Source organism: Urocampus carinirostris, chromosome 3 (assembly GCF_059441175.1).
Source record: "Urocampus carinirostris isolate Australia breed hairy pipefish chromosome 3, RoL_Ucar_1.0, whole genome shotgun sequence".
NCBI lineage: Eukaryota > Metazoa > Chordata > Actinopteri > Syngnathiformes > Syngnathidae > Urocampus > Urocampus carinirostris.
This window is the reverse complement of record NC_142351.1, coordinates 936,123-962,948: the sequence shown is the minus strand read 5'-3', so window position 1 is coordinate 962,948 and position 26,826 is coordinate 936,123. Positions and strand designations below refer to the sequence as shown.

Sequence of the window (26,826 nt, the reverse complement as noted above, 5' to 3'; positions counted from 1 at the left end):
GATGTTCCCATCCACGACCTACGATCTTTGTGTGTGAAGGGGCTGCTATAACAGCGCCACCTGCTGGTATGGGGTAAAATTTGGGCTTCTGATTTTCTGATTGGAAGGCGGGAGTTAGTTGGCAGTCTACAGTGCGCCGCTAACGGTAAGCCACGATCTTTAGGTGCTCCGAAAAAAGTTAATTGTAAACATTAAAACCACAGCTGACAAATCTCTCTACATGCACAGTATTGTGATTGATGTAGTCAGGCTGTTTGGATTTATTTTTGTTTTGTTTCTGTCACCTTTTATGTTAGTTTTGCTGATGTTGCATGTTGTGCTAAAATGCTAATTCCCCTTATAGTGTTGAAAGCCATCAGAGGTAGGAAACCACATGTTGTGTGTGACTCATTTCATTTGCAACAACTCTATTAAGCCTCATCATCCAGTCCAGCCCAAATGGGGATCTTTGGTGGGACGGCTACACCGCAATTACAAATTATATATACATATATAAAGTTTGGATGCGACTTCGTACCAGTTGCTGCTAAACTTCATTTTATTTCCTGCACTTTTAGTATTTGCTCGAGGTGAAAAACGAGTCGTTTACTGTAAAAGGCTGAAAAAGTTGTATTTGAATTTAAAACCACTATTCTTTCCTTTGCAAAACTTTGGTAAGCATTTTTATTGTAGCAGAAGCAAAAAAAATGTCCAACCTTCCCCGAGCTGCTTGGAAACAGCGTCTTCTCGTCGCGGTCCTTCCTCACTGGAGCGCATTTTATCCGTCTTTCAACGAAAAAACTCCAACTCGGCAGTAAAAATGACCACAAAGTGATACTTGTGTCGAGTTGACGTCGTTTAAAGTCGACTAGAGGACTTTCTCGACATTTTCTTTTTCGGCAGCCATGACACCTTCTCCTTCGAAACCCCGCCGCAATGGATTGTGGGTACACGTAGCACGGATCGCACGCTGCGTTCAAAAGAATTGGTCTTTCGGGAGATCCTACTAGATACGACCGAAAAACGTCTAAAGAATGTGGGATGTCGGGGCTTTTTAACCCTCAACTGGGGAAATATAATCCGAAAGACACTCGAGGTGAGAGGTCCTGGTTGAAAAGTTGTGTTACATGGCATTTCTCCTGGTCGGAGGTTGGAAAACTCAGTTGTCGTCTTTTCGGGAACGCAGCAACAGAAAACACATAGAAGACGAGATCGGTCAGCGACAAAATAACTCGATTCGTCCGGTGAACTATTTTAAGGCAATATATGTCAAAAAAAGGAAATTATAAAAAAAGGTAGAAGAAAAAGCAGTAACGTGTGCATTCATAAGTTTTGTTCTGTTGAAATTCTTGCTGAAATATTTTTGTCTCGTTTGTGTTTAAGTGTCCTGCAGTGCCACCTGCTGGTGTAAAAGCGTTGAAATTTGATTTCATTTTCATTTTTGTTGAATTCTCACAAAATCCGTGTTTTCGTTGCATTGCTGTTAAAAATGTTGGTACCGCCTTCATCTGTTAAGCAGGGTTGGGGAGGGTTACTTGAAGTGGATTACTTTCAATGACATTTGGATGACTCCAATAACAAATATGCTTATAAAAGACAAAAGAAACTCAATAGGAATAAAATGACTCCATTTTGTGCAGGCTCGGGGAGTAACAGAATACAAATAGAAAAAAGCAGTCACGGGTGTATTCATAAGTTTTGTTCTGTTGAAATTCCTGCTGAAATAGTTTTGTCTAGTTTGTGTACGAGTGTCCTGCAGTCCACCAGTGCCACCTGCTGGTGTAACAGAGTTGAAAATGTGTTTTCATTTTCATTTTTTTGAATTCTCACAAAATCCGTGTTTTTGTTGCATTACTGTTAAAATGGTGGTACTGCCTTCATCTGTTAAGCAGGGTTGGGTAGTGTTACTTCAACTGGATGACTTTCAACGACTTTTGGATGACTCCAATACCAAATATAAAAGACAAAATAAACTAAATAGGAATACAATGATGACTCACAACACGTGGTAAGATTTCTCTCCTGGCTCTGATCACTTGGATCTCCGGCAAAACCAACATAAAATGCCACAGAAACAAAATGAAAATCAATCCAAACAGCTTTTTGCCCTTCTGTGTGTTCCGTTACTCCCCAAAATGGAGTCATTTGATTCCTATTGAGTTTCTTTTGTCTTTTATGAGCATATTTGTTATTGGAGTCATCCAAAAGTCATTGAAAGTAATCTAGTTCAAGTAACTCTACCCAACCCACATTCTTGAGACGCTTTTCGGTCGTATCTGGTAGGATCTTCCGAAAACACCCATTTTCTTGAACGCAGCGTGTGATCCGTGCTACGTGTACCCACAATCCATTGCGGCGGGGTTTCGAAGGAGAAGGTGTCATGGCTGCCGAAAAAGAAAATGTGGAGAAATACCTCTAGTCGACTTCAAACGACGTCAACTCGACTCAAGTATCACTTTGTGGTCCTTTTTCAACCCCTAGTTGGAGATTTTTTTCGTTGAAATTCGGAGAGAATGCGCTCCAGTGAGGAAGGACCGCAACGACCGGACTCTTTTTCCAAAGAGCTCGGGGAAGGTTGGACATTTTTTTTGCTTCTGCTACAATAACAATGCTTTCCAAAATTTTGCAAAATAATTGAAATTCAAATACAACTTTTTTTTAGCGTTTTAGAGGAAATAACTCGTTTTTCACCTCCAGCAAATATTAAAAGTGCAGGAAATCAAATGAAGGCTCTTGAGTGACTCGTATAATGTAACATGAAAACTTCAATAGAGGGGTTTGAGGTCCTAAGATTACCCACAATGCATTTGCTGGTGGGCATTTTGGAAGTCAACAAAGCTTTTCATTGTCATTGTTCAGCGAACCAGTTAGATTCTACATCGTAATGCCGAATACGTGCGTTATTGTTGGCTGTTGTAGCCGAGGGGAAAAGGGTGGGAAGGGCTTCTTTAGACTTCCCGAGTGTGTTTACGATCAGGGGATTGAAGCTCAGGAGAAAAGTCAACGGCGAAGACGAATGTGGCTGGCAGCTATCAACCGGTCCGATTTGCCGAAGCTTGACCGTGTTCGTGTTTGTTCTGACCACTTTCTGACAGGTAAATTGAATTATTTATGATGTAGAAATCCATTTTCAAAAGGTTACGGGACACGTGTAGCCTACGTACATCTGTCGACACCATTCAAGTACGGCTAGGTTAAATACAGTAGGTGTTGCTTCTTGAGTAACATTTCTGAAAAAATATTTTTCACACAGAATCGACGATGACTTGTCAACAATGTAAACTTGGCTGAGACAAACTCTGAGAATGTACAACTTTCCCTTTCACAATCTTGTTTTCGTCACCTTCGTTCGTGTGCACAGACACATCCCGAACCCAACCGGACACCAATCTGTCGTAGGCTTCCATACTTTTGTCATTTTGAAAATCCTTCAGTTCACAAAAGGGACTCGGGTGGAAAATAAGACAAGTTCGATGTAAGTCACACACGGCAACACATCGGGATCAGACTTCCAGTCCTTGTTTTTCATTTTGTAGGGATCCAATTGTCCAATCAAATGCAACTTGGCAGCGTACCGCTCGCGTGCTCGCTTGTCTAAACTCTCCACGTCGTTTTCCATAGTGTCGATGGACAAAATCCGTACACAAACGAAGCTAGTAGAGTAAATCAATAGACAAACCGAGTCAATATTTGCTCCTCTCGCTATCACCGCTTTGATCGATTGACTTCCGAAATGGCGGCACGAAGCCGTGTTACTATTTTTAGCACAGAGCTCGGAGCCCTCTATAGCTGCCTGAAATTTGACACTCAAACTAAAAAGCAAAAGTGCGGGAAATAAAATGGTTTAGCTGCAACTCGTATGAAATCGAATCGAAACTTCAATAGTTCCCCGATTTCTTGACGCTAAACAAATGCTAAATGCCAACATGACTTCAAAGCAAAAGTGCGTCGCCATTTCAACTGAGCTTTGGAATCGAAACGTCCGGGCACTCCTGTTTCAGAGCCGGATTGACCAACAACTGTTATGGTAACAGCTCATCGCTTTAGCGGGATTTTTACGCTCTCCCTCAATCGCAAACGCACACAAACTAATGTTATGATAAGAGCTAATAGAGCAGTCCGCAACCTGAAATTCCCTCTCTCAAACAAGTGAACTACATTTTAGAGATTATTTTTAAATCTCACACACCACCACTGGCAACAGCGCCGTCAAATAAAGTGTACACGTTTTCGGGGACTCGGCCCCCGTTTGCCTTTTCTTTGTGCGTGTTAGTAAAAACCATATCGGCAATTGCTATGTAACCGTATGAAGGGTTTGTACGAGTGCTTGAAAGCCTTGAAATTTAATGTTGTGTTTTGGGGGTCAGCAAAAAGTTTGAGTTTTGGGTGAAGTGCTTGAAATTGTTGCCATTGCCACGAAATAGGCAGTCCAGGGATCCGAATGGAGATTTTCATTTTCAGCTGAAATAGCCAGGGTCCGGGAATAAACCGGGGCAGAAAATTTTTCTAACGGCCGCCAGGGTGCGCCAGAGCAATAAAGTCGGAATGCCTTTTGGGGTTCAAAAAAGCGTAAATCCGCGGATCCGCGAAAAATTCTGATCCTTGGCAGTCTGACTCTATAGACCATGCAATAAATGAAGAAGCGGCTCAAGAGGACAACTCTATTTAGTAAACTGGCTCTTTTGGCTCGGTTCACTGATAATATAACATTATCCACCAAATGATTCAACAGTTAGTCATATATGTTTGCAGGGGATCCCCAAAGGACACATTAAGTCAAAATAGTCACAGATTTACCAAAACAAATTGTAAAACAATATAAACTTTTTACACGCTGAAGACAAAATCCCTGAAAATGCAAAACATGAACACATCAATTCCAAATATTAACTCTTCAGTGCTAAAATAGACAATTTGCAATTCCTTCTTGACCGATTTAGACACAAATGAAAAGCACACAAAACATTCGGAGTCAAATAAGTGAAAAGATCAAAAAGCAAAAGATTAGCAGTCGATTGAAAGATTGAATGCACTCGTATCCTAAAAATGAGTCCGAATTTGGCTCATTTTTCTGCTTTTCATTAGCTTCTTCCTTTTTTTCTTTCGTTTTGAAATCTATTATTATGCAACACCTTCAGAGCCTTCAGGCATTGTCGAAGCACAATGGCAGAATCGATGTCAGTTTATAGCAGCCCCTTCACACACAAAGATCGTAGGTCGTGGATAGGAACATCCCAACATAGCACAAAGCATGCGCTAGGAGCAAGATAGCGACTTTGTTTTAATCATCAGAGAGGACAACAAAAAAACTTTCCTGTGATGGCGCCGCTGGATTATTAAAATAATATAAATTAATTAAAATAATTAAAAAATGGCTATGGGAGTGCTTGAAAAGTGCTCCTAATTGGCCATGAAAACCATGTATGAACCCTGTTTCCATGACTTCCTGCAGATTTCATCTGCGTTTCCTTCCCAAGGTTTCTTCATTTTCTGCATCCTGACCTTTTTTGAGTCTTTCCTTGCCCTCTTGTAGCTTTCAGATCATGTTGATGTTGCAATGGTGTTCTGCGCATTCCTTTTGTGAGTTTCTGTCATTGAAGGCGTCACAAATAAATGCGAGTTGACTTGTGTGTTGCAGACATTGGTGAAGACCATCTTCCTACTGCGTGGCAGGAACCAGAGTGTCCAGGAACTGTTTACAAGATACTCCAAATTGTGTTGAACAGAGCAGGTTGGTTGTTTTTCTTTCAGAAACGTCCTTATTTTGGAGGGACTGTCGATGGGCGAGGCCCCCAAAAATACGCAGAGAGGATCTATGGCAAAAAGGGAAGGCTCCTTATTGCATTGCTCTAAACAACTTGTGATGGTTGTCCGCCCCCGGGTCAAGACTTCCGCCAGATGTCTACACACAATAAGCTATTGTCAGCTCAAAGAATGTTTGCTCCAATTTCATTTCAGTTTCAACTTTCCATTTTTTTTTCTTTCTCCTTGACCGAATTGTCTAGAAATATACGTCGACGCGTAGGGATGCGCAAACCGAAGCGGACATTCTGTCACGTGGTCACCGTGGCGACGCAACGTTTACTTTCAAAACCAGGCAGCGGGGGCCCAACCATCAGGCCACCGAGCCGGTCTACCTTTGTTGCTTCCAAAAGCGAAAATTTGAAAAAAAAATCTGAGACTTTTATGGGCGCGGAAAACCGGTATTTAGGGTTTATACCGAGTGACGGCGGTAAGTAGGGCTGCACGATGAAGCGAAATCCGATCCGTACGGCGACGTGACCCGCCAAACGCAACGGTGCAGGTTTTCGGCCTGTCGGGTTCAAACCTTTTGTGGAACGATGCACGAGTGAGCTCATGGGTCTTAAGGTCTTTGACTCTTCAGGAATCAAGTGTCTTGAGTTCATCATGATTTCTTGATTAATTCTTAACCTGAATGCTTGATCATTAAATTGTATTTCTTCATTAAGGGGTGCAGTACATCTATTGTCGTAGTAGCATACTATACAGAGAGGATTGTTTTTTTGTTTTTTTTTCCGACGCTTTGAAGCGTTAACACTCCGTACTTGTATCATGTCACACTGCGCGTACTTGACGTATAGGTTGGCGCCGACACACTACCATACAGAATAATACGGCGGATTAAGGAAACAAATGTCCGATCCCATTCCTCCCACTTGGCCCTGAGAACCCTCCAGTGAGTAAATGACAACCTAGTTATTAGTATCTTAATGCCATTTTACCAGGTATAGTAGGGGTCTTTAAAGTCTGACACGATGAAAAGTAAAACAAGAACAGTCCACCTGACCCTTAAACTGACATATCGTTACCAAACCTTCCCTGTAGGACCCAAACACATGAACGGAGTAGTAGAAGGGAAGTGGAGAATGTGGAAATGGAATGGAAGTGATTTAAAGAAGCAGTGTTGATAAGTGCGAAAGAAGTGTGCGGAATGAAAAAAGTTGTTCGAGGTGTTAGGAAAGGAAGTGAATGGTGGAATGATGAGGTATCAGGGCCTGTGACATAGAAGAGACGTACCTTTGAGGAGAGGCTGCAAGATAAGAGTGCCGTGAAGTGAAGAAAAGGTTGGTAAAAGTCGAAAAGGAAAGCAAATGATGAATGGTGTCGAAAGATAGGAGTGAACTTTGAGCAAAGGAGAAAAGTGTTCTGGAAAGGAGTGAAAAGAGTAAGAAACGATGAGTGTGGAAAGGAAGAGAAAGTGAAAGATAAGGATGATAGATTGCTGGTTGGCAGTCAGGACGGGATGAGTATTTTGAGGAGTTGCTCAATGTGGAGGACGGGAGAGAAGTGAGTCCAGGTGATCGACGGTATGGAGAGAATGACCGTGTTGGGTGATTGAAATGTGAAGCCTGTCAACATGGGAGGTGCAAGAGGCAGTGAAAGAAATGAAAGGGTGGGAAGGCACCTGGGTTGGATGGCTGTACTGCTGAATGCTTAAAGAAAGGTGGTACGGACATGGTTGACTGGTCAGTAGGCTTGTTGAGGCTGGTGCAGGGACAACAGCCTGGTCCTGAATGTTGACAAAACTAAAGAGATCATTCGACTTTAGGAAAAACCAGCCCAACCATGCCCCACTATGCATCAACAACAAGGCTGTGGAGGTTGTCAGCAGTATCAAGTTCCTAGGGGTGTACATTACAAACAAACTCACCTGGTCCGTGAACACTGCATCACTGGTTAAGAGGGCACAGCAGGGCCTGTACTTCCTGCGGAGGATGAGGAGAGCCCACCTGCCCTGACCCTCCCTCATCGCATTCTACAGGGGCACCATAGAGAGCATCCTGACCAGCTGTATCTCTGTGTGGTGTGGAGGCCGCAGTGCCACCGACTGGGGTAGTGTGAAGAGGATGACCAGAGAAAATCATGGAGACTTCTCTCCCCTCCATTCAGGACATTGGCCAGAAGCGCTGCCTATCCCAAGTTAAGAACATTATCGGGGACCCCTCTCACACCCATCATGGACTGTTCATTCTGCTCGCCTTTGGGAAGAGGTACTGCAGTGTGCGGTGCAGGACCACCAGGTTCCGCAATAGTCTTGTCCCCCTGGCCATTAGACTGTTAAATGGTCAATCTAACATATAGTAAACCTAAAACTAAACGGCTGCTAATCTGACTTTTTGCACTACTGGCAGTTCTTTATAGCTAGCCACTCCTTGCACATCTACTCTCTGCACTATTGTACCTTCAGCATTATTGTTACAGTGTGATTGTTACTGTTTACCTGACTTGTTAACCTGACTGCCCATTTTGCACATCTGGTTAGCTACTCCTCTTGCACTATCGGCATTATGGTAAAATACTATACGTAGCCATAATACAATACAACTTTTATTTATATTTGTACATTCAAGGAAACTGTGCGGGTCAGATGTATCGACATTTCCTTCTGTATACACGTGTACTAGAATGACAATAAAGTAGATCTGAATCTGAATCTGAATGTATGCTTTTTAAGTGGTGTGGTTCCTGTTGATTGGTGTAGTGCATGTGTTGGTGCCATTTTATAAGGGCAAAGGTGATAAGTATGAATGTTGCAATTTGAGTGGTATCGGTTTGTTGTCTGTGGTAAGCTGTATGGAAGAGTCTTGATTAAGAGAGCGAGAGAAAGAACGTATGAGGTGGTGATGGAGGAGCAGAGTGGTTTCAGGAAAAAAAGAGGATGTGTGGATCAGGTGTTTGCGGTACGACGGGCGTGTGAGAGATATTTTGCAAAAGGTAAGAATGTTTATTTGGCTTTCATGGACTTGGAAAAGGCGTAGGACAGAGTTGACGGAGAGGCGTTGTGGGAACTGATGGTAATGTATGGAGTTGGTGGAAAGTTGTTGGAAGCATTGAAGAGTTTTTGTATGAATAGCATAGCATGTGTAAGAGTAGGGAGTGAGACAAGTGAGTGGTTCCCTGTGTTGACTGGTGTGAGACAGGGGTATGTGATGTCACCATGGCTGTTTAATGTGTACATGGATGGCGTGGTGAGAGTATTTGGCAGAGGTGTAGAGATGATGGATAACAGTCTAACAGTGTGGCGGCAGGCAAGTCAGATGCTTTTGCAGATGACACAGCGCTCGTGGCTGATGCTGAGGAATCATTGAGAAGGTTGGTAAGTTTGGAAGCGTATGTGACAAGCGTAAGTGATGTGTCAAAGTCGGGAAGAGTAAGGCGGATCAAGTGTTCACGTGATGGAGTGGGCATGGCGTTAGAAATAAGGTCGTATGGACAGGAGCTGGAAGAAGTGGAAAGCTTTAGGTACTTGGGTTGTGATGGGGCTGATGTTGGTGGAATGGAGTGCGAGGTATCGCACGGAGTGAATCGGGGAAGCCAATGCTTTAGAATTTACAATCGATAGAATAGAATTTAACAGGTACAGAATGCCGACCTCCCCTCCGCGTCAAGAATCGATTTGGTCTCACGTGTTAGCATCATATTGTAAAGAAAACGGGACGCGCGGAATCGTGCGCAGTAAACACGCGCAATGACATATATCCGTAACGTTGTCGTGACTATGCCGCTTCAGCGACCAGCGTTTTGTCCGTGTGGATGTGAAGGCACGACTCCTTTAAGATAAAAACGGGGCTAAACCGTGATCTTCCACACAAATTAAGGTACTCGACGGTTTGGAGTGCCAAGAGTCGTTTCTGGCTTTTTTGGTCGATTTGTGCTCTGTGTAAAGTAGCCATTTGGCAATGTTCAGGTTTTGAGGCAACCATAAGGTTTTCCGTTGCGTTTATGTCGAAGACATCTCGATGTATTTTGTTTCAAAAACATGCATAGTTGTGAAAAAGGACTTACATTTGTGCGGTTCCTTTCCCGCCATGTTTGTTGATATTGAGAATTCGTCTTCTGGGAAGTGACTTTGTTCCAAGTCGGCTCCTGACCTCCTTCCATCCGAAGTGGTTCTTTTGGGGGTCGAAGGGGACTTCTCCCTCGGACTTGAGAGTATTGGGACACGTTACACTTGCACATGGACGCGCAAAGCAAGTGACGAGGAAAAATAGCGAGGGAAAGTGGGAAGAATGGGATGCAGCGAACAATCTGAACAAAGCCGCTCTTGGCATCTAGTGAAGATTTCATTCCCAGAGGCTTAATACTCACTGTTCAGCAGCGCCTAAGCCTTTAGAATTTTTTCACGTTTTGGCACTATGGGACAATGCTTCTGAACGAGTTGAGGGCAATACAAATAAACGTTACTTGTGTCTTGCAGACGTCGGCCAAGAATATCTTGCTACTGCGCGGCAGGAACCAGAGTTGCCCGCCGTTAAAATTGAGGAGGATCTGAAGCCTTATCACGGTAAGCAAGAGACTGAGGATGGGGAGCCTGTTGAGGAGGAGGACGATGTTCCAGTCTTGCGAGTGACCGGGGTCCGTTCAATCGCCGAAGATCAAAGTCAACCCGAAGATCAAGGTCAACCTGAAGATAACGGTCAGCAGGAGCTTCTAAGCATCAGCTCCCGTCAACACGTGGAAACGGAAGATGACGACACGTCCCGCTCCGCAAACGCTGAAGGTGGTAACACATGTTCTCAGTGTGGGAAAACGTTTTCACGCAAGTCTTATATGAAGTTGCATATGAAATTCCACGCTGGTGAGAAGCCTTTTGCCTGCTCAGTTTGTGGTAAAAGATTTACCATGAGACATACCTTAAAAGTACACACTCTAACGCACACAGGCGAGAAGCCTTTTTCCTGCTCAGTTTGTGGTCAAAAATTTGCCCAAAATGGGCAATTGAAATCACACAAAAAAAAACACACTGGTGAGGAGCCTTTCGCCTGCTCAGTTTGTGGTAAGAAATTTTCACAGAATGGGCACTTAAAAATACACACCAGAACCCACACTGGCGAGAAGCCTTTTTCTTGCTCAGTTTGCGGTCGAAAATTCACCCGAAATGGACACTTGAAATCACACCAACTAATACACGGTGGTGAGAAGCCTTTTTCTTGCTCAATCTGCGGTCAACGATTCACTTTAAGTGGACACTTAAAAAGACACACCAGAACCCACACTGGCGAGAAGCCTTTTTCCTGCTCAGTTTGCAGTCAAAGATTCACTGAAATTGGAACCTTAAAGAAACACATTAGATCCCACACAGGCGAAAAGCCTTTTTCTTGCTCAGTTTGCGGTCAAAGATTCAATTCAAGTGGGTACTTAAAAATACACCAGCGAACCCACACTGGGGAGAAGCCTTTTTCTTGCTCAGTTTGCGGTAAACGATTTGCCCAGAGTGGGAGCTTAAAAAAACACATTAAAACCCACACTGACGAGAAGCCTTTTTCCTGCTCAATTTGCGGTCAAAGATTCACTTCAAGTCAGAACTTAAAAAGACACACATTAACCCACACTGGGGAGAAGCCTTTTTCTTGCTCACTTTGCGGTCAAAGATTCACTTCAAGTCAGAACTTAAAAAGACACACATTAACCCACACTGAAAAATAGCCAAAAAGTCTCCCAAAAGGCATAAACAGGGAATTACACCTGTAGTTAAGTTATTTTGTTTTCTACCGCTTGTTTTAGGTTTCCCTACACAATAAAGAAACTCATCTCCTTTGACCTGTTGATATTGTGGTGAGAAAAAATATCTATATTGTCAAGTCAAGTCATTTTTATTTGTATAGCCCTTAATCACAAAGTGTCTCAAAGGGCTTCCCAGGTTATTACACTATATTCCACTGACTATTTTTCAGTCTATTATTGGACACTAGAAATGACACACAAGACCCGGTGCAAAGACTTTGGCCTGCTTGGTTTGTGGTCAAACATTTACTGAAAGTGGGAGATTTAAAAAAAAAAAAAACATTTCCCCTCCCCTATTTTCAACCACTGACTGCTACCACGTCAAAAAAGCCACATTCATTCATTCACAGGAAGTGAGCAGACTCTCCACTTGTATCATAAAGATTTGTGACCCCAAAGTCTTCATATGGATTCAAAAGATTCATGATTTGCATATGCGTCATGTTTCTTGATATATGATCTATTTTATCTCTTGTCCCCATAAAATTTTGCCTTTTATCAATAATTATAATTATCATAACAACAAGATGGCCGACCTAGATCCCAAGGGTTGGGGCCTGTTCTCACCAGAGCCCCAAAGCTTGGAGAGCCTGTGGTTCTCTCCGTCCCTGTCGTCCGGATGAGAACAATCCCCGTGAAGCCCGCCGCCAAAAGAGATACGAACCTTTATTTCTTCATCTTCCTGCTTGGCCATGTGCTGCTTCTCACACACTCCTCCCCTGAGGGACTTTTGTTCTCAAAAGTACACAAAAAGGGTTATTTCAACAACCTGTCTTTAGTGGTTTGGGCAAATATCCCATGTTGGCACCCTATGAAAACAATTCCATATCATTGAAATTGATTTATTATCTTAAAACCGGGTGCATTGATCATTACTGTTAACCTGTTGCATCATTTCTTCCACTTTCCATCACTGAGTGCTTGTGTCAACAATGTGCTTTATTCTTTCAATTGATTCCATTTTCTTTGTCCTGTGAATAAAACGTAGTTTCATGAAATCAAACTGTCTGCATTATTTTTGGGTCGATGTTATTTTTCTTCTGGACTGATCACTATCCATATCAAATAACTCCAAAATCGATCATTTAAAGTTGTATTTAAAGTGGCATCCTTCATGATAAATGCTAGACGCGGGCTATTTCAAACGAATTCGTGTCAGAAACCGGGAGCGCCGCCTACTGACCGAATTGGTAACCACCAAATTAGATTTTGAACCAAATAAATCTAATTGAAAGCCATGTGGTAATAGGTTGTTATTATGGTCATGAAAGAGTCTGAAATCACGTTACTTTTGCCAGAATCGAAACTTAACTCTGTGTTAAGTCAAGATAAAACAGAAAAGGGACTTGGATTATCATGGACCAAAGTAAAGTTCTCACTGGAAAGCCATATGAACATAAGGAACATGAACATGAGGCTTTTTTTCCAGTTGCTGCCATGAGCGACTCAACATACGCGCACCATGTGGTCAGCACCTCCGCCCGTTTTCAACATCGTTGGCAGCGCGCTGGAGACTGCCGACAAAAACGGGTCATCGCTCAACATGCCGCACCTCGTGGCGTGGTTGCATCGAAACACGTTGCATCATCGTTTCAAGCTACATTACTTTACTTCTAATGAGTGTTTTTTTTTATATATACTTCATTTAGCACAACTTATATACATTTATATACAAAGATAGTTCGTGAAAGCAGCTCCTATATCTAGCAAAATATGCATTTTTTTATCCAACTGACATTGGGCACAGCTTACCTTCAGCACCGTGTTTTTGAGCCGAAGGTAGGCGTAACAGAGTTGAAATTTGATTGTTTTGAATGTTTTTTGGAATTCTCACAAAATCTGTGTTTTTGTCGTATTACTGTTAATATTCCGGTGGTTCCTTTAGTTGTTAAGTCATGGGCATCTGCGACTGTCTTTTTCGTTTGGCAATTTATGGGCTTCAGCGCTTGCCGTAGCTTCAATTTGTACGCGCTGGAGATAATTGCAGTCGCGAACAGATGCCCCTGACTTTTGTATTGTTTTGTTGACTGAATGCAGGTAATAAACCGAGTGATTGTGAAACCTTGTGTCGTGCGTGAAAGAGGGTCGTCACATACGGCAAACCAAAAAGGCGGCCGCACAGCACATGTCTTAACAGCAGGGTTGGGTTGGATTACTTGAACTGGATGACTTTCAATGACTTTTGGATGACTCCAATAGCAAATATGCTCATGAAAGACAAAACAAACCTAATATGTATAAAATGATGACTCACAACATGTGGTAAGCTTTCTCTCCTGGCTTAGATCTCTTTGGTATCCGGAAAAACTAACATAAAATGGCACAGAAACAAAATGAAAATAAATCCAAACAGTTTGCCAACATCATTTTTGCCGTTCCATGTGTTCTGTTACTTCCGAGCCTGCACAAAATGGAGTCATTTTATTCCTATTGAGTTTCTTTTGTTTTTTTCCTAGCATATTAGCTATTGGAGTCATCCAAAAGTCACTGAAAGTCATCCAGTTGAAGTAACCCCCAAGCCCCCCCCCCCCCCAACCCCGCTTAACAGATGAAGGCGGTACCAACATTTTTAACAGCAATGCAACAAAAACACGGATTTTGTGAGAATTCAACAAAAAAAAATCAATGAAATCAAATTTCAACTCTGTTGTACCAGCAGGTGGCACTGCAGGACACTTAAACACAAACTAGTCAAAAATATTTCAGCAGGAATTACAACGGAACAAAACTTATGAATACACCCGTTACTGCTTTTTCTTTTTACCTTTTTATAATTTCATTTTTGACATTTATTGCCTTAATATAGTTGTTCACCGGACGAATCGAGTTATTTTGTCACCGACCGGTCTCGTCTTCTATGTGTTTTCTGTTGCTGCGTTCCCGAAAAGACGACAACTGAGTTTTTCAACCTCTGACCAGGAGAAAGGCTATGTACCCCAACTTTTCAACCAGGACATTACACCTCGAGTGTCTTTCTTATCATATTTCCCCAGTTGAGGGTTTAAAAACCCCGACTTCCTACATTCTTGAGACGCTTTTTAGTCGTATCTGGTAGGATTTCCCGAAATACCCATTTTCTTGAACATATCATATGATCCGTGCCACTTGTACCCACAATCCATTGCGGCGGGGTTTCGAAGGAGAAGGTGTCATGGCCGCCGAACAATAGAATCTCAAGAAAGTCCTCTAGTCGACTTCAAAAGACGTCAACTTGACACAAGTATCACGTTGTGGTCATTTTTACTGCCGAGTTGGAGTTTTTTCGTTGAAAGACGGATAAAATGCGCTCCAGTGAGGATGGACTGCGACGAGAGGACGCTTTTTCCAAGCAGCTCGGGAAAGGTTGGACATTTTTTTTGCTTCTGCTACAATAACAATGCTTTCCAAAATGTTGCAAAAAAAGAATAGTGTTTTTTCATTCAAATACAACTTTTTTAAGCCTTTTACAGTAAACGACTCGTTTTTCACCTCGAGCAAATACTAAAAGTGCAGTAAATATAATGAAGTTTAGCAGCATCTGTTACGAAGTCGCATTCAAACTTTATATATGTATATAATTTGTAACCGCGGTTTAGCCGTCCAAACTAAGATCCCCATTTGGGCTGGACTGCATGATGAGGCTTTTAATACAGTTGCTGCAAATGAAATGAGTCACACACAACACGTGGTTTCCTACCTCTGCTGGCTTTCAACACTATAAGGGGAATTAGCATTTTAGCACAACATGCAACGTCCGGCAAAACTAACACAAAAGGCGACAGAAACAAAACAAGAATAAATCCAAACAGCCTGACAACATCAATCACATTACTCTGCATGTAGAGACATTTGTCAGCTAAGGTTTTAATCTTTACAAATAACCTTTTTCAGAGCACCGAAAGATCGTGGCTTACCGTTAGCGGTGCACTGTAGACTGATAACTAACCCCTGCCTTCCAATCACAAAATCAGAAGCCCGAATTTTACCCCATACCAGCAGGTGGCGCTATTATAGCAGCGCTTTCACACACAAAGATCGTAGGTCGTGGATGGGAACATCCCAAAATAGCACAAAGTATGTGCTAGAAGCAAGATAACGACTTTATTTTAATCATCAAATACGACAACAGCAAAAAATTTCCTCTGATGGCAGCTGGATATTTTTTCCCTTAGGAGGTACCGGAGAAAATTTTGAAAATGGCTTTGGAAGTGCTTGAAAAGTGCTCGGATTTGGCCATGAAAAAAATGTATGAACCCTGTTTCCATGACTTCCTGTATATTTCATGTGCGGTCCCTTCCCAAGGTTTCTTCATTTTCCGCATCCTGACCTTTTTTTGAGTCTTTCCTTGCCCTCCTGTAGCTTTCAGATTAGGTTGATGTTGCTATGGAGTTCCGCGCATTCCTTTTGTGAGTTTCTGGGAGTAAAGGCGTCACAAATAAATGCCATTTGACTTGTGTTTTTCAGACATCGGTGAAGACCATCTTCCTACTGCGTGTCAGGAACCAGAGTGTCCAGGAACGGTTTACAAGATACTCCAAATTGTGTTGAACAGATCAGGTTGGTCGTTTTACTTTCCGCAACGTCCTTATTTCGGAGGGAAGGTCGTTGGGCGTGGCCCCCAAAAATACGCAGAGAGGAGATATGGCAAAAAGGGAAGGCTCCTTATGGCATTGCTCTTAACAACTCGTGATGGTTGCCCGCCCCAGGTCAAGACTTCCGCCACGCAATAGGCTATTGTCAGCTCCAAGACTGTTTTGTCCGAGTTCAGTTCAGGTTCAACTTTCCTTATCCTGAGTTATTATCTGCTTTCCACAACACTTGACATCTCGTATTTGGCCGTCGACGTCCGCTGTACTTTCCTTTCGAATAAGGTCCGGGCTTCTGTTCGCTCGTTCTGTCAAAATACGTACCTTATTTCTAAATCAGTCACGTGCGCAAGGGCTGTTTCTCAGACGAAATATTTGCCCAACGGTGAATATTTTTATATTTGCGAATCTTTTTATTATCGACGATCACCGTCTATTTTCTCTCCCCTCGACCGAATTGTCTAGAAATTGACGTCGACTTTCTCATTTCAATCATCACAAAGACGTTGCAAAGTCGCGGGGACCCGACTGCAGCGTGCAGCTTGCCGGTCTCTTCATCGTTTATTTACGCTGAAAGCAATAACCCTCCAATTTCGTTGTCTTTTTCTATCATGATAAGAAAGACTATCCAACTGCAGGTCTGTTTTGATTTTTACATCTATAGTTGCTATTTTGTAACTCTCTGTCTCTAAGTACATCAACTCGAGTCATATTTACACGTCACAATGTTTGTTTTCCCTGAAAAAAAAAACCTAGCATAGATATTCAAAAATCGCCTCGAAATTGCAATTCTGGTCTGAGAAATGGCAACTACTTTTTATCCCCAAAATCGTGCAGCCCTAAAGGGCAAGTCCAGTTATATCGAATAAGCTGTTTGCAAACTTTGTTTCGGGACGGCGCAAGTCACGTGAAGCTAACGTAGCCGCTAATGTGCGCTGCGATTTTGGCTTCTATGGGTTAGGAAGGAGAAAGCACAGATTTATTATCATCACCGGTCTGGACATCAAACCTCGGACCTATGCCGAGGCTGTGGCCGATAAATTATTGCAACGAATGCCAATCAAGAATCTGCTGAGCAACAGCTCATTGCTTTTAGGAATCATAAAGGGATTTCCATCGAAGCATGCCATCCATTGTCAAGAGGTTAGAACCACCCTAAAGTTACCATAGTGAGGTTTGTCAACAGGAAACGAAAACACGAATGAAGATACGCAGTCGGGGTATTTGTTGACTTAAAAAGCATTTGATACCAATAATCATAATACCCTCTTAAAAAAACTGGAAAGATATGGCATCAGGGGTGTGGCTTTGCAATGGATTCCAAGTGATTTGACGGGGAGGAAGCAATATGTGAAAGTTTGCCGGACAACAAACTGGACTGGACCGCCAACAGAGAAGCTCTATGTAGGAAAGGCCAAAGCCGACTTGACTTCCTCAGAAGGCTGGCCTCCTTCAACATCTGCAATAAGCTCCTGAAAATATTATATGAGACAGTTGTGGCAAGCGCCCTCTTACTCCCGTCTCAATAACCTGGCGAGGAAAGCGAGCTCTGTTGTGGGCACAGAGCTGGACGGCCTAACAACAGTAGCTGAGAGACAGGCACTGGAAAAGCTGCGGTCAATCGTGGACAATCCATGGTATCCACTACACAGCATTATCTCCAGACAGAAGAGAAGTTTCAGCGACAGACTGCTGTCACTGTCTTGTTCCATGGACAGATTGAAGAGATCTTTTCTTTTTCATGCCATGAGACTCTTTAACTCAACCCGGCGGAGTAAAGGCCCACATTAAACCACACCACCTACATTGGATATTACCGAATCTTACTGCGATATGTATTCTGTGTAGCACTATTTAGTTACTCTATATAACATGCTAAAGTGGGCATTTGCACGTCACACTGGGTATTTGTATATTGTATTCTTTTTGCTTTATTATTGTTTTGTTCTCAGCTCAGAGATGTTGCTGGAAATGTGAATTTCCCTGTAGGGATGAAGAAACTAACTATCTTTCCGGTCACTGTGGTCCAAATGTTCTTTGACAACATATTTTGCTATGTCTCCGTATTGTCTTCTTCCACTTCGATCCCCATTTCTTTTAGCCATGTTGCTGCCTCTGTCCGTGTAGACTATGAGTCCAAAAACATCTTCAGCTGGCCGGGATATGGGGATTGTGCCTTTACGTTCTTTTCCTTTAACTTTTTGTTTCATCTTTTTTGGGATTTCTGATGTGTAATCTTGGTTGAAGTAAACGGTCTTGCCTCCGTACCTTGTCTTCCGCTTCCATGCTTCTTTCGTTACGGATTCTTTCACTATGTAGTCGGTGAAACGTACGATAATTGCCCGTGGCGGTGCTTTACCTTGAGACTTGTTCACCAGTGAGCGGTGTGCCCTCTCAATGCGCAAATCCATTTGTCCTGTTGTCGGAATGTTCGATTTAATAAATTTGGTTATGAAGCCGATTGTGTCGTTCCTCTTGGCACCCTCCGGAATGCCGTGTGTTTTAATGTTGTTCCGTCGTGATCTCCACTCCAAGTCCTCCCACTTTGTTGCTAGTTTGGGTTTTTTTTGGAGCAAGGAGACTGTAAATTGTTCTGGTCTTGACGTTCGCTCTTCCGTGTTAGCATGTAGCTCCTCCATGCTTTCCACCATCCGCTCCTGCAACACAGTGCGCTCCGGAAGTTTTTCGATGCTTTTTTCCAGTCTTGCCATAGCAATTTTGTTCTCACTGGCTGCTTCAGTGTGTTCTTGCCGTAATTTACGGATTTCGTGGAGGATGGCCGAGTGGCGTCCCTCGTCGACCGATGACATTCCTTCTGCTCCCTTGATCTATTTCTCTTTAGTGCCCGTTTCCTCAACAAGTTTCCCCTCCTTGACCATGTTTTGTTGAAGAAATTCTCTTTAATATGAGTCACAATTTGTACCCTTTCTGTCTTTCTCCAAGTAAGTATTACATTACTCTTTAGTGATTTTTGTCAGAGCTACTTTCCTTGCTGCCGTCTACCTCATTGCGCCACCGGAAGTTCTTAGTCTCTTCTTCAAACCGTCGAATCCACTTCCCAGCACCTTCATGTATGTCTGGCAATCGGGAAATAAGACCCGTAAAGTCGAGCGTCTGCCAAGGGATGTACTGACCTTTGTTTCCCTTGATTAGAACCGTGCCTTTACGTTTTTTTTCCTTTAGCTTTTTGATGACGTCCCTTACTCGTTTCCTCTTCTTGTGAATTTCCGTGGCGTCGTCTCGGTTGATTTAACGGTCTCGCCTTCGTACGTTGTCTTCTTTTATCACGGATTCTTTTACTCTGTCGTCGGTGAAAGGTACGATAATTGCCCGTGGCGGTGCTTTACCTTGAGTGAGCGCTGTGCCCTCTCAAGGCGCAAATCCAGATGTCCCCTTGTCGGAATGTTCCATTTAACCGAGTTTAATCCGTCGTGATCTTGACTCCAAGTCCTCCCACGTTGTTGCTTGTTTGGCGGAGCAGGAAGGCTATGGATTCTTCTGGTCTCGTCGTCGGCTCCTCCGTGTTAGCATGTAGCTCCTCCTTGCCTTCCAGCCTCCGCTCCAGCGACAAAGCGCGCTCCAGAAGTTCTTCTTTTTCGAGTCTTGCCACGGCAATCTTCCGCCTGCTGCTTCGGTATGTTTTCGCCTTCATTTAGGGATTTGGCGGAGGATGGCCGAGTGGCGTCCCTCGTCGACCGATGACATTCCTTCTGCTCCCTCCGTCTTTTTCTCCTTAGCGCCCGTTTCCTCAACGAGTGTCCCCTCCTTGATTGTGTTTTGTCGCAGTGTTTTTCTATGATATGAGTCACATATTGTAGCCTTTCTGTCTTTCTCCTAGTATGTATTACATTTGTCTTTGGTGATTTTTGTCCGTGCTACTTTCCTTGCTGCCGTCTACCTCGTAGCGCCGCCGAAAGTCCCTCCGGCCCCTTTTTATCCTCTAAAAACGAGCATTTCATTCCTAGAGGCCTAATACTTACTGTTCAGCAGCGCCTAAACCTTCAGAATTTTTTTTTACGTTTTGGCACTCGGTGACAATGCTTCTGAAGGAGTTGAGGGCAATACAAATAAATGTGACTTGTGTCTTGCAGACGTCAGCCAAGAATATCTTCCTACTGCGCGGCCGGAACCAGAGTTGTCTGCCGTTAAAATTGAGGAGGATCTGAAGCCTTGTCACGTGAAGCAAGAGACAGAAGATGGGGAGCCTGTTCACGTTAAAGAAGAGGAAGATTTTCAAGTCCCTTCAACCGCCAAAGATCAAGGTCGGCAGGAGCCCGGAAGCATCAGCTCCCGTCAACACTTGGAAACGGATGAAGACGACACGTCCCGCTCCGCAAACGCTGAAGGCGGTAACACATGTTCCCAGTGCGGGAAAACGTTTCGAAGCAAGTCATATATGAAGTTGCATATGAAACTCCATGCTGGGGAGAAGCCTTTTTCCTGCTCAATTTGTGGTAAAAAATTCACTACAAGTGGAAACTTAAAAATACACACCAGAAACCACACTGGTGAGAAGCCTTTTTCTTGCTCAACTTGCGGTCAAAGATTCACTAACAGTGGGAACTTAAAAATACACACTAGAACCCACACAGGTGAGAAGCCTTTTTTATGTTCAGTTTGTGGTCAAAATTTCGCCCAAAATGGACACTTGAAAATGCACCAACTAACCCACACTGGCAAGAAGCCTTTTTCTTGTTCAGTTTGTGGTCAAAATTTCACCCAATATGGACACTTGAAAATACACCAACTATCCCATACTAGCGAGAAGCCTTTTTCTTGTGGTAAACGATTTGCCCAGAGTGGGGGCTTAATACACACTAGAACCCACACTGGCGAGAAGCCTTTTTCCTGCTCAATTTGCGGTCAAAGATTCACCCGTAATGGGAACTTAAAAATACACACTAGAACCCACACTGGTGAAAAGCCTTTTTCTTGTTCAGTTTGTGGTCAAAAATTCGCCCAAATTGGACATTTGAAAATGCACCAACTAACCCACACTGGCAAAAAGCCTTTTGCCTGCTCAGTTTGTGGTCAAAAATTCACCCAGCGTTGGGACTTAAAAATACATTCCAGAACCCACACTGGCGAGAAGCCTTTTGCTTGCTCAGTTTGCGGTAAAAGATTCACCAAAAGTGGGAGCTTAAAAAATCACATCAGAACCCACACTGGTGAGAAGCCTTTTTCCTGCTCCGTTTGCGGGAAAAGATTCACTATAAGTCAGAACTTAAAAAGACACACATTAACCCACACTGAAGAGAAGCTTTTGACCTGTTGACATTGTGGTGAAAAACAAAATATCTATATTGTCAAGTCATTTTTATTCATATAGCCCTTAATCACAACGAGTATCAAAGGGTTTCCCAGGTTATTACACTATATTACACAGACATTTTTTCAGACTATCATTGGACACTAGAAATGACACACAAGAAACCCACACTGGCGAGAAGATTTTTGCCTGCTCAGTTTGTGGTCAAAAATTCACTAAGAGTTGTAAAACATTCAATTGGTTAAGGATCATACAGGTCGTCTATAGGAAGATAACGGCCACAAAACCATTTGCCCTCACCTTTTTTCAACCACTGACTGCTACCACGTCAAAAAAAGCCACATTCATTTATTCACAGGAAGTGAGCAGACTCTCCAGCTGTATCATAAAGATTTGAGACCCCAAAGTCTTCATATGGATTCAAAAGATTCATTATTTGCATCTGTGTCATGTTTCTTGATAGATGATCTATTTCCTCGTGTGCCCGCATACAATTTTGCCTTTTATCAATAATTATAATTATCATAACAACAAGATGGCCGACCTAGATCCCAAGGGTTGGGGCCTGTTCTCACCAGAGCCCCAAAGCTTGGAGAGCCTGTGGTTCTCTCCGTCCCTGTCGTCCGGATGAGAACAATCCCCGTGAAGCCCGCCGCCAAAAGAGATAGGAACCTTTATTTCTTCATCTTTCTGCTTGGCTATGTGCTGCTTCTCACACACTCCTCCCCTGAGGGACTTTTTTTGTTCTCAAAACTACACAAAAAGGGTTATTGCAACAACCTGTCTTTTGTGTTTTGGGCAAATATCCCATGTCTGCATGCTATGAAAACAGTCCCTGATTATTGAAATGAGTCTATTATCTTCAATCCGGGTTCATTGATCGATACTCTTAACCTGTTGCATAATTTCTTCCACCTTCCTCCTCGCTCACACTGGGTGCTTGTGTCAACAATGTACTTTATTCTTTTGTTTGATTCCATTTTCTTTGTCCTGTGAATAAAACGTAGTTTAATCAAATCAGACTGCCTGCATGATTTGTGGGTCGATCAATCATTATCCATATCAACAAACTACAAAATCGATCGATCAAAGTTGAAAATACACTGTGTTTAAAGTTTCATCCTTCACGATAAACGGTAGACACTGGCTTTTTTGAATAAATTCGTGTCGGAAACCGGGAGCACCACAGAAAAGGGACTTGGATTTTCCTGGACCAAGATGAAGTTGAGACTGGAAATCACCATGACCACATTGTAAGACAACATTAAACTGAAATATGAACTATTCTAAGTATATACAAGACGTGACCCATCAGTGGCCTAATTTGTTCCCCCTTTAACAATCAAAGCTAATAATGTTCAATTTAGTCCGATGCTTCATCCTTTGGCATTCAAAATATCAAGATTTCATAGTATACTCATCCCTGAAACTCTAAATCTGACGTCGCTCACCAAGGACATGGTCTTGGAACCATGAAGATCCACCAGAGTACGTAACGTCCTAAAAAGGTTTAGTCCAAAACACACCATAATGGATTAAAAAAAAAACAGTCGAAAGGTATCTCTGCCTTTTCAGCCAATCGCGGCTTGGCTTGTCGGTCCTCAGCCCGCGTTAGCCTATCCCGGTCCGTATTGCTAAAAACGACAACGCCTCCTTTACCTGCCAAGAACTCCAGCCAATGGTGACCGCTTTAAATGATAATCGACGCATTGCTCGGCCAATAAAATTCGAAAAAAGTCAAAGATGTTTCGAAACCTTCAAATAAGTGTCGCCAGCAGTGATATATTTTACGCGCACGTATGGAGAATTGGGATTGATGTGGGACGATCATTCAAGCGTTCAAAACTCTTGCAATGTCCGAGAAAAAATGGCACGAATAAAATACACATTTGCAGAGATTTTCGAACGGTAAACCGGTCTTCTCCAAATAGCCACTTTTGGAAACACCCTAACATACTCGTAGAAACATGTCTTTTGAAGTTTAGGATCCAATTTTTCTCGGAACCAGGTAAGGCTTCAAGCTATTGTCTCACCTGTTAGGACACCCACGCTACACTCATTTGCGGGCATTTGATTGCAAAAACAAATTCAGGCGAGAAAAAAAAACCTTTCTATATCTGTGTGTTCCAATTTGGATGATTTAATGTGAGTAGAACTTGCAATGGGCACAAAATGTTATGTACATATACATTGAAGGATTTTATGGTTTTATACGATTAAATACAAGTTACATTTATCGAGTTGGGGCGGCAGTAGCTCAGATAGATAGATAGATAGATAGATATATAATTTGTTCATCCGCTTTGGGAAATTCACATTTCCAGCAGCATCCCTGAGCTGAGAACAATCGAAAATAACACGGGAGCTGCTGGAGTGGCTGCCATTCGTGACGGCGCCGGAATAAACGATTCAATTTGAATCATGTACAAACAAACAAACAAAATATTTATGGAGGTAGCGCGATCATTTAGGATTAAGGGATCTCAGTTCGAATCCCGGCTCGTCCGTGTTACATGTCAAAGTGTCCTCGGGTAAGACACTGAACCACTAATACCCCCAATAAGCAGATTAGCGCCCTACATGGCTGCACAGATCACGGCCGCTATTGGGAAATGTGAAGCGCTTTGGGAAGTCATTGACTTGAAAAGCGCTGTATATAAATGCAGATCATTTCATTTCAATAGTTGTACGCACTACTCCTCTTTTTTCACCTGTATCAACTTTGCTGCTTGCACCAACCTTCTTCCGCGGCATCATTAGGGCTTAAAACACTCCCTTCACCACTTTTGAAAAACGAAAGCAGAGGAGTGCGCGTTGCCGTGACAACAGTTCTTCAGGAGGGGTGGGGGCAATCTCCACGATCTACACCCGTACGCCGCTCAAAGTCGCCCCTAGCGTATCGGCGTCGGAACTCCGATTTTTGGAACGAAAAGCCGCGCAAAAATTTCTCCAAATATTTGGTCGAGAACCGATTTGTTTGAACTGAGAGGCGTTCGAAAACCCATCTTCCATTGTATACATATATATATATATATATATATATATATAATACACCGTAAATTCCGGACTATAGAGCGCACCTGATAATAAGCCACACTCACCACATTTTGGGAGGAAAACCGATTTTGTACTTACACAGGCCGTACCTGTATATCAACAGCACGCGCCCACATCAAAAGATGCAACACAGTCACAAAACTAGCCCAAACCCCGGCTTTGAGTCTCGCGATTGAAGCTGAATATAAAGTATACAGTCCAAAAACCACAGCCGGCAAAATGAACAGTTAAGTGTGAGGTGCTGTTTAATGTTTACTGTGAGAAGGAAAATTTAGGCTTCAGCAGTCGCAATATCCGCCCTAACACGGTATTAGCCTTAAAAGAACTGTAGCCTCCCCTTCGTATACTGGGTCTGTTGACCCACTTACAAACAACTTCAATACTGCTTTGGTTAATGTTCTTGATTCTGTGGCGCCCCTAAGGCATAAATTCTGACCTAAGAAGAATACACCATGGTTTACTGACGAAACTAGGTTACTCAAACAAAGTTGCAGAAAACTTGAACGAAAATGGCGCACTACTAAGCTGGAGGTCTTCCGACTTGCCTGGTGTGACAGCTTGTTGAAATATAAAGTAGCTCTTGCCTCAGCTAAAGCATCGTTTTTGTCTAAGATTATTGTTATACATAAGAATAATCCGAAATTTTGTTAATGATTTATGGAGTATTTTAATAAAAAGATTCAGCTCATCAGGAATGAAATCTTAAATGAAAGCCCTTCAACTTTGTCCTACCTTAAAGATGTGGAGGTGTTAGGTAAGGACAGTGTCGGCGGTTGTCCGCTTTCAATGATTTGTCCCTTGATAGTCTAACACAGATGGTCAGTAGGGCCAAACAAACTACGTGCCTGCTCGATCCGTTTCCAACGTCACTGGTGAAGGATCTGTTTGGGATCTTAGGACCATCAGTTTTAAATATTATTAATATATCGCTATCCTCGGGTATTGTTCCCGTAGCCTTCAAGTCTGCCGTCATTAAACCCACGCTTGAGCGACCCAACCTTGACCCGGAAAGCCTAGGTAATTATAGGCCAGCGACAAATCTGCCATTTTTTGCAAAATGACTCGAAAAGTTCATTGCACAGCAGCTAAATGACTTCATGTCAGAAAATAACCTCTTTGAAACTGTCCAGTCAGCATTTAGGGCAAATCACTCTACTGAGACAGCCCTGGCTAAAGTAACCAATGATCTCCTTTTAGCAATAGATTCCGGTGCCTCATCAATGTTACTGCTGCTGCTGCTAGATCGCTTCAAGTCGTCTAAAGATGATCTTTAGGAACGACATGGAACGCTTCGGTCGTGTTACAAGTTCCGCAAATTCGGATCCAACTGCCCATCGTTGACGGTCCGCGATGAAGGCGGGGCAATCGACCCATAGGTGTTCGGCCGATTCCTCACTCTCCCCACAAAGTCGACAGATGTCGGTGGCCGACTTGCGGAGGAGGAATTGCCAGCGTCGGAGCAGCTGATGGTGGCCGCTCCGAAAGCGGATGAGGTCTGTGCGTTCAGCTTTGGGCAGGGATTGTTCCTCTGTTAGGTTTTGTAGCACATTCAGGAATTGGCTGAGGCGAGGATGACTGGGAGCAGTAGGTATGTAGCTACGTGTTATGAGAGCCCTCGTAGTGTGTTGGTCCAGCGGGTGGTTCGGTTACTGCTGCTGGATCTCAGCGCTGCTTTTGTTACGGTCGACCACAACATATTATTGGTTTGTCTGGAACGCGTTGGTATCTCAGGAACTGTACTCTCGTGGTTTAGGTCCTGTCAGACAGGATGCAATGTGTTAACTATGGCAATCTGACCTCTAAACAATCGAATGTCCCTTGTGGTGTTCCTCAAGGCTCTGTACTCGGCCCCTTTCTTTTTAGTATTTTTATGCTTCCGCTTGGTGACATTATCCGCAAGTATAATATTAGTTTCCATTGCTATGCAGATGACACTCAACGGATCGTGCCACTGGAGACAACTGGACAGTTAAGTTATAGAAATCTGGAGGCTTGCTTTACTGAGATTCAAAGATGGATGTCACTTCATTTTTTTACGCCTTAACCTAGAAAAAACTGAAATGTTGATTATTGGTCCAGCTCACTGTCGTCAGTTGTTTTCAAACACTACCCTGAACCTAGACAAATGTGACTCAGGCAAAAATCTAAGTGTTATATTTGATCCTAATCTGATGTTCAGTTACATGTGAAAAATATGACTTCGAGTAGCTTTTCTTCCACCTCCTTAATAGTGCGAAGATTGGCCAGATTCACGGGTTTATGATTTCTCGGCTCGATGACTGTTATGTATCGCTGTCCGGTCTCTCGAAGTCTAGCATCAAAAGATTGCAGCTGCTTCAGAATGCGGCAGCTCTTGACTAAGACCAAAAAGTTTGAGCATATTACTCCTGTATTGGCCAACCTGCACTGGCTCCCAGTCCGCTTGAGATG

The 26,826-nt window shown here is 43.0% G+C and overlaps 4 protein-coding genes across 7 annotated transcripts in view; 3 read left to right on the top strand and 1 right to left on the bottom strand.

Moving 5' to 3' along the window:
- The window catches only part of LOC148368211 (uncharacterized), a 157,539-nt gene that overhangs the window by 7,502 nt on the left and 123,211 nt on the right, over nt 1–26,826 (bottom strand). Inside the window, exon 1 of one of the 3 annotated variants that reach the window (XM_088330153.1) lies at nt 696–892. The exons of the other annotated variants lie outside the window; for them this stretch is intronic. Coding sequence (XP_088186279.1) covers nt 696–756 — 61 coding nt within the window. The 5' untranslated portion in view covers nt 757–892. Of the gene's footprint in view, nt 1–695; nt 893–26,826 lie in introns of those variants that run through there. 3 annotated transcript variants of the gene reach the window in all.
- Nucleotides 1–26,826, top strand: part of LOC148368215 (uncharacterized) — a 359,448-nt gene that overhangs the window by 309,320 nt on the left and 23,302 nt on the right. The window lies entirely within an intron of this gene.
- LOC148368218 (uncharacterized) lies at nt 2,350–12,431 on the top strand. 2 transcript variants are annotated; one of them, XM_088330235.1, is made up of 4 exons: nt 2,350–2,553; nt 5,618–5,710; nt 10,199–10,285; nt 10,376–12,431. In XM_088330235.1, exons 1-4 carry the CDS (start codon nt 2,493–2,495, stop codon nt 11,425–11,427), a joined length of 1,293 nt encoding a protein of 430 aa, XP_088186361.1. In that variant the 5' UTR covers nt 2,350–2,492; the 3' UTR covers nt 11,428–12,431. The 2 variants fall into 2 exon arrangements, with proteins under 2 accessions (XP_088186361.1, XP_088186360.1); XM_088330234.1 differs by having other exon boundaries at nt 10,199–12,431.
- On the top strand, nt 14,653–22,356 carry LOC148368217 (uncharacterized). The gene is made up of 3 exons (XM_088330240.1): nt 14,653–14,847; nt 15,949–16,041; nt 20,162–22,356. Exons 1-3 carry the CDS (start codon nt 14,787–14,789, stop codon nt 21,343–21,345), a joined length of 1,338 nt encoding a protein of 445 aa, XP_088186366.1. The 5' UTR covers nt 14,653–14,786; the 3' UTR covers nt 21,346–22,356.